Genomic DNA, 7,560 nt, shown 5'->3' on the forward strand with positions numbered 1-7,560 from the left:
TTATACGAGCATGTTATGAAGCTTATTTTTCACGAGGTTGATGTTTGCGAAGCGAGCGAGCTTGCGAGCGAGTGGAGCAAGAAAACTGAGTGAATAAGAGTCATAACATGCGAGTGTAATACTATACTTTATCTACGACCATTACATTCATTAGGTTAAAATTTTATTAGCATTTACATTACAATAAATAAGTAAAAATAACTGAAAAGTAAGCAGGATTTAATTCTAAAGGAAAGATTATCCATTATTTGCCTGTGGTATATTGGAGGTAAGTATATGGAATAAATAGGCAATGGGTTAATATTCTTTAATGGCTACACGACCACAACGAGTTACTAATCTGCTTTCTCTGGTATTTCCATAATATTGATCATTGCCTTTTCCAACATATTCATCACTATCATCTTCTTTTGTTACAAAAGAGTCATTAAAAGGAAGATAATTGGAAGTCGATGATTGAGTATCTTGCTCAAAACCATCTTGTATCTCACTTGTGTTTTTGTGATCCAATTTTTGATTTATATTAAGTGGTTTTAGGAATCTTCGATTTCTTCTGTACACAGCGTCGTTCAGATTAACCAAATAATCATTGGGTCCAGATTCTTGAATCACTGTTGCAGGTTTCCAGTGTCTCATTCCTTGTTGCATCAAAATTTTTTGTCTAGGACACAACTTTGAAAGTTTTTTAGATTTTTTGTCATAGTGTACTTTTTGTTTATGTTTGCACTTTAATGTTTGTTTAACCTTTTTTGCTGAATATTTTGGAATCAAAATACTCTTGGCAACGAGCAATGTTGATCTTAATCGTTTTCCCATTAACAAAATACTGGGAGATGGAAAATCTTGCTTCGGAGTAATGTTATAATTTAACACCGCGAGAAACGGATCAGTGCCTTCTTCAAATGCTTTGGTAAGTAAACCCTTAACAGATTTTTCAGCACGGCCTGATGATGGGCAATGGGCCCGAAATCTATCCCTATTAGCCATTAAAGAATATTAACACATTTGCCTATTTATTCCATATACCTACCTACTTAGTACTTACCTCCGAAAGATTTCTTCTTAACGTCGAATTTTGGCGGTGTAACTTTTGTGGTAGATCTTGAAGAATTAACTGTCATTGTACCGTAATTAACAAATGTTATACAATTTGGTTGCAAGTTGGTTTGAGCATGGGTCTCAAAATGTGCATTTGCATTTAATACGCTAGTACTCCAAGACGTTCCGGATGATGATGTTGCGGGCTGTGGAGCGATATTGGAAGTAGAAAACACAGAATTTTTTTTAGCGGTATTCAACTTATTTGTCAAGGACGTATCAACGTATCGTTCAGCTACGGCTGTAGACTTCCAGCCACCGTGATATCGCTCTAGAAAATTCGTTATAATATCAAAGAGTACCCATAGTTTACTCTTTGATAATATAATAAAAATGTATAAAAAAGATTTTAAAAATGTCTAACTATACTTGGGATTTGGAGGAACATAGGTACATAAATACATATACAGGGTGACAATTTGAAAACTTACCACCCCCCATATCTTAGTAAATAAACGAGATATTTAAAAAAATCAAAATTCGTTTCGGTAATTCGGAGGGGGAATCACAATGACATAGTTGGCGACGCACCCCCTCACACCCCCTGCGCCCCAGCAACCCCAACTTTTAAATCTTAAATAGTGACCCCCCATGTGTGATACGTCGTTGGAAAGCTCTGAAAAAATGCTTTCCAACCATACCAAATAGCATTACATTTGGGTTAGTAATTATCGTACAAATCAAAAAATAAACTAATATGATACATTTGAAAACTGTCGTATTTAAAACGCAACCGGCGAACATTAGACGAACTAAGACAGAGAATAATTCAAGAATGTCGAAATATTGCAAAATCAACATTTGAAAAAGTTCGACAAAAGTTTGAGAATAAATTATAACTGGCGATCAAAAATGAGTTGCTGTCGACTCGGCTTTGGAAGTTCAAGTTAAATACGATTTTTCATGTAAACAAAAATTTCAAAGAGCGACTCCATAGCAACTCATTTTTGATCGCATAGTAATACTGTCTTACCAATAACGGAAAACATTTTCAACATTTATTAAAATAAACGCCAACTTTAGAAAATGTATCATATTAGTTTATTTTTTGATTTGCACGATAATTACTAACCTAAATGTAATGCTATTTGGTATGGTTGGAAAGCATTTTTTCAGAGCTTTCCAAGACGTATCACACATGGGGGGTCACTATTTAAGATTTAAAAGTTGGGGTGGCTGGGGCGCAGGGGGTTGGAGGGGGTGCGTCGCCAACTATGTCATTGTGATTCCCCCTGCGAATTACCGAAACGGATTTTGATTTTTTTAAATATCTCGTTTATTTACTAAGATATGGGGGGTGGTAAGTTTTCAAATTGTCACCCTGTATACAGACAAACATAGCAATCGCTAAAGGCTCGTTTCATTCACCTAATAAGTAGAAATTGCGTAGAAAATACATCGTATCGATGTAGAAAGCTCGCATTTTTGCCCCATAAAATTAAGGATTTTAGATAATCGCGATAAAAATAATTACTTATAACTGACCTTCATAGGGGTTGCCGGTTGGACGACGGAGCGAGAACTGATAATAATTTCGTTTCGTCGATGTCTTTCAACTTGAAAGAATTTCCGAAGCGCTAATCAATTTAGTGAAGAATTTCTGGTTCTTGGTCACCGAAATCATACATTTGATGTTTTTCCCAAACGACTAAAAATTTCAGTAGGGCGGGCAATCTAAATATGGTAGTGCACGTGGCAAAATTTAACATGCTTCGGTAGTCGCACGTAGGTAACAGCTATCATACAATGTTTTAATTGACAAAACAATTCACAAAATAATACAGGCGGTGGACGGGGAAGGAGACCCTTTATTACTATGGGGATTTACGATAATTCAACCGGTTTAACCGGGTTGGTAGAAATCACCATAGAAACAATTGTCTCAATAATTGTAACCATAGCAAAATCTACCAACCCGGTTAAACCGGTTGAATTATCGTAAATCCCCTATAGTGTATAAGTGTAAGTCAATTTCAGGATTGTTAGTTTCTATAAAAAGTAGTTCAAAACCGCTTATGTACCGCAGAAATGGCCCAAGACGGACAGGACGAACAGCCAAAACACACAATAGTGGAGTTTTAATTTCTATGTAAATGCATAAAAATTATTAAAAACAATTTATAATAGTTAGTGATTAATATACAAATTATATTCCAGCATAATACTTCAGATACTTACATCTTTTCCTGATTCACACCACACGGTTCTATTATTGTTATGTTAAATGTTACACAGTGTTTCTTGAATGTAGAATAGTACCTATCTATATACGTCCTAACCTAAGTACCTACCTAGAACGAATATATCGCGTATTACTGATAACTGTTGATTGCGTGCTTATTCTACTATCGCACAGCACGAAGTGCATGTAGTATTTTTAGCATGCATGAAAGATTAATCTAGATCGTAAGCTTTATTATTTCATTAGTATTATAACGATAGGTATGGATTATTCTGGTACCTGCTCCAAAGATATGCTATAATGGCTATAATATTCGCCTAGGCGACGTCAACAATTACGAGGTCAATATCGTATAAATATATCGTAGATATCAGATATGTGTGCACATTACAGGTTCACCTTATTTGATCATAAGAAGATCATGATTATTGATTGATCACATTCTCAAAACTATTGGAATAAAAGTTAATTGTTTTGATGCAAACAAAACTGAATTCAAATTGGAAATCTTTCCGTTTTTGAACTATTAAGTAATATTGTACATTCTTTAATTTTAACGTTGTATTTATGTTTAATTAAAATCAAAAATGTACCCAATAGTTTCAATATTTTATTGTAGCAGATTCATCACGCCACCCCGCAAGGATAGCGCGTGGTAAGTATATGTTGGTCTTGGTAAGGTTAGTCGTACAGTGTGAGGTTACGAAACAAGAACATTTTTTATTGCAATACTGAATACAATGAGGTCAGTGTCATGTTATTGCTATTGAAATTTTTGCCATTGCTTACATCGATCGACTAACTGGGTAAATATGGAAATGGAAACCTAAATTAAATTTTCGTAAAAACGCAATTGTAATATTAAAAATGTTCCAATATGATAACCTTCGTTAAAATTCATTTGCGCTATGTGTTTATTTATTTTTGGTCCACCATATACTTACCTATACTATCTAACTTTTGCAAACGATATTTTCCTAAGGATAATCATTTAGACCTATTCCTCCATAATCTATTGCTATTATTTATTTATTGAACAGACCTTTTGCCAAAATACATACTTAGTTGGCTAACCCCAAAAATATTTTGAAAAATTTCCCTGATGATGGTGCGCGCGTGCGCTTTTGGTCCTATGGCATCTCTTTGAAAACTGAAATTTAGGTTATGGTGTACTAAACCTAGGCTGACATTGGATGAAATGCAAACGTCTATTGGAAAAATATAATTAGTTGGTAGTAGTACGAATTTAGGGCATAGATATGAGGCCCTGGTCTAGAGATAATAATAAATTGGAAGATATAGCACCACGCTCAGTTGGCCAGACATTCAATATTTACACTTCACCAAACCCAACCTACATCCCGTTTGGAACATGCGTGCTCGGATTCGTTTGGTGGGGCGCAGCCTTAGCCGCTACGCTACCCGCCTACCCGCTACCCGACCGGACTGGTTTTTCAATGTCACACTCACATTACAGAAAAGATCGAAACGAATGTTCAGTGTTTACAGTCCGAACTAGTTGTGTCTGTACATATCAATAGCGATTAAGTCATATAGTGATGCGCAATGTGATCTGCACTACTGGCTTGGTGTGCGAAATGTAGGTAGGTACGTATTTATTTACACGATCTTTGTTTATTTGTAGTTTGTAAGTCGATGACCGGAGCACCGTTTCCATTTCAGGCTCCGTGCTGCCCTCTCGCATAAAAAATGACAAGAGATTATAGACGCGCACTGAACGAGAGACCTCTTTAGTTATTTTCGCAAAGGCTACCATTACGAAGGAAGCTTTTATTTTAGAAATTCGAGGCGGACATATTTCATTGACGTCGGGGAGTTCAGTTACTTTATCGACATTTCGTTCACACTCAAGTAAAGGTTAACTGTCATGATATAATATACACAACCGTTTCTCGATGTACCTATATATAAAAAAAGTGAATTTGAATTAGCAAATCAGCTGTTCATTCTGTTTTAAATTATGAATAACGAAAATTGCGATTCAACGGGAAGGAGGGAGAGAGATGATAATATTACACTTGCACCTGAAAAAGTGCAATCTAGTGAATTGGAAATTGAAAAACAGAAGTTAGTTTTTCTAAGGTTATTTGAATACCAATTGTTTACGCTTTTTATTTTAGCCATTTAGGAGTAGAGGAATTAAATAAATTGACCAAAGTAAATAATGTGGATTTGTCGGATTTGGAAACGAATGCATTTATTGCAAATGGGGTCACGGAAGAGGCGAAAAAGGATTTACTTGAAAGTATCGTAGATGTGTTGGACGACGTAATGAAAAGTGGCATCGAAACGGATGACTTTACCGACATTGAAAAGCAAGTCGAGAGTGTTATTGAAGCATTGGAAAAAAATGATTGCGGTGACAGTATTGCTGTGGACATTGATGCTAACCTACCAGAGAGTTGCAACGATGAAATTACTACTAAAGAATCAGAGAGTGCTATTGGGTCTGAGGGTGTACAGATCAACAGTTTTGATTCTCTACAGGGTTTAACAAGTTGGTATGTTGCTACTTAAATGAGGGATTGTTTTCGTTGAAGTGTGTATTTCAATGTTTAGTGATGGGGAAGTTGTGCAAACTTCAGAGCAGCAAATTTCTACTGACGATCAGGACAAAGGTGCGCTTACCTGCGAGCAATCACAAACAACTGGAAAAGATGGACAAACTTTGGAACAATTGCAAATTGCTAATGATGACAAGATTTGCGAGAAAAATAATGGTGAAACAATTGCAAGTGACAAGAATATTGGCAATTGTTCAATGGATGATAAAACTAATGAAAGTCAACAAATATCTGAATGTGAAATAGCTGAGTAAGTAAAAAATTTATTTAATTTCCATTTGAAAATCATTGAAGTGTGCTTAAAGTTAATGGGTATAAGGTAAGTAATATCACATAAGATTGTATAATACTGACATATCTTTATTTAATGTAAGTAGTCGAAGTAGGCTATGAAAAATATCTCCAATGCTGCAGTCTCATGTATGTAACGACCACACCAATCATGTTTCCCATGCAGCTTATTTTGCTGTACTTTAAGCACATTTACCTATACAGGGTCCTGTAACAGTGTACTGGACTTTCCTAGCTCAAACCTGGTAAAAAATATTAACCTTTTGTCAATTGTTAATTATAACTTCTACAGAAATTGTTTTTGAATGTACAGGGTCTCACATTTTTACGGCGTCAATAAATATTTGATTTGTTTAAATAGAACACCCTGTATATTTTTACTTGTTTCCATGTCATTTGTTAACTTCTACACGGAAACCTATTCACTTCTTAGCGCATTTTCATAAAATTTTAAAAAAAAGCGCTATTGTGGTCACTTTGTCCATCTATTCATCTGTCCATGTCTACAGCTGTTCGGTTGCTGCTAGTTTTTTATCTTAAGAGTTATTGCTCTACTTTTTTCTCTATTTGGTTTGTTATGGTGTTGAGGCTTGCACCAAGGAAGGAATTTTTTTCTGTTGCTTACGAAAAAAGTGATTGTAAAAAATCAATTTTTTCATGTACCATAATTTGACACTAATTTTGTATTGTTGTCTTGCGTCTGCCAATTTGTCTGTCTCTGTTTGTCTGTCTGTATGCAGTTGTGCATGAGAACTTCTGGCTTTGCGCAATCCAATTTTTTTTTAATACTTACATGAAATGATGAAACTAATCCCAAATCAAATTAATTTGTTTTGCGCATGCGCAATCCGATCCGACTAAAAACGCGTAAAAAAATTGTTGCGCATGCCCGGATCTACATTCGTTAGTAGGATTCTTCTTATAAACTGTGATTAAAGTAACACGTGAAAAATGGGTTGCACATGTGCAACGCTAACTTTCTTATTTGTGACCGGATTTTTACGAAATTTTAACAGAAGTTGCATCTTACAAATGGGAAATGAATGCAAGTGGAAACGTGCTTTTTGTAAATCGTTTACGATTGCTTTTTAACTTGTTGATGAATCGTAGCTACCTTGATTTTAAATTTGAGAAATACATTCGATCAATAATGTTAATCTGAATAACACGCAACACCTTGATAATGAGAAACTTAGATTTAGTGGTACAGGGTGTTCACAAAGAAATGGTAATGGTATGGTTATGAAAGTACGTTAATTGATTACTTGTTTATACACTGGAGTAGGTTGTGATAATTAAAAAAAACAAAAGAATACCAGAAAGTAAACAAGTGTCACAAATTAATTATTTGTTGCAAGTGTACTTCCTATTTCGTAATAAAATAAGGTGAATTTGAAAAAAGAT

General features: G+C 35.0%; 1 protein-coding gene across 2 annotated transcripts; it reads left to right on the top strand.

Annotated features, from left to right (window-relative positions):
• Positions 1-4,743: 4,743 nt before the first annotated feature.
• LOC116159027 lies at positions 4,744-6,134 on the top strand. Of its 2 annotated transcripts, none has more exons than XM_031471920.1 (4): positions 4,744-4,880; positions 4,964-5,368; positions 5,422-5,802; positions 5,861-6,134. In XM_031471920.1, exons 2-4 carry the CDS (start codon positions 5,262-5,264, stop codon positions 6,117-6,119), a joined length of 747 nt encoding a protein of 248 aa, XP_031327780.1. In that variant the 5' UTR covers positions 4,744-4,880; positions 4,964-5,261; the 3' UTR covers positions 6,120-6,134. The 2 variants fall into 2 exon arrangements, with proteins under 2 accessions (XP_031327780.1, XP_031327779.1); XM_031471919.1 differs by having other exon boundaries at positions 4,746-4,884.
• The last annotated feature ends 1,426 nt before the right edge of the window (positions 6,135-7,560 follow it).

The sequence above is a fragment of the Photinus pyralis genome, unplaced genomic scaffold (assembly GCF_008802855.1).
Source record: "Photinus pyralis isolate 1611_PpyrPB1 unplaced genomic scaffold, Ppyr1.3 Ppyr1.4_LG1, whole genome shotgun sequence".
NCBI lineage: Eukaryota > Metazoa > Arthropoda > Insecta > Coleoptera > Lampyridae > Photinus > Photinus pyralis.

Excerpts from the sequence above, each read along its gene's own strand:
- LOC116159027 (XM_031471920.1), top strand. The coding sequence starts at position 5,262 with ATGAATAACGAAAATTGCGATTCAACGGGAAGGAGGGAGAGAGATGAT. Across the intron at positions 5,369-5,421 it reads TTGGAAATTGAAAAACAGAA|CCATTTAGGAGTAGAGGAAT; the intron begins GTTAGTTTTTCT and ends TTTTTATTTTAG. Across the intron at positions 5,803-5,860 it reads CTACAGGGTTTAACAAGTTG|TGATGGGGAAGTTGTGCAAA; the intron begins GTATGTTGCTAC and ends TTCAATGTTTAG.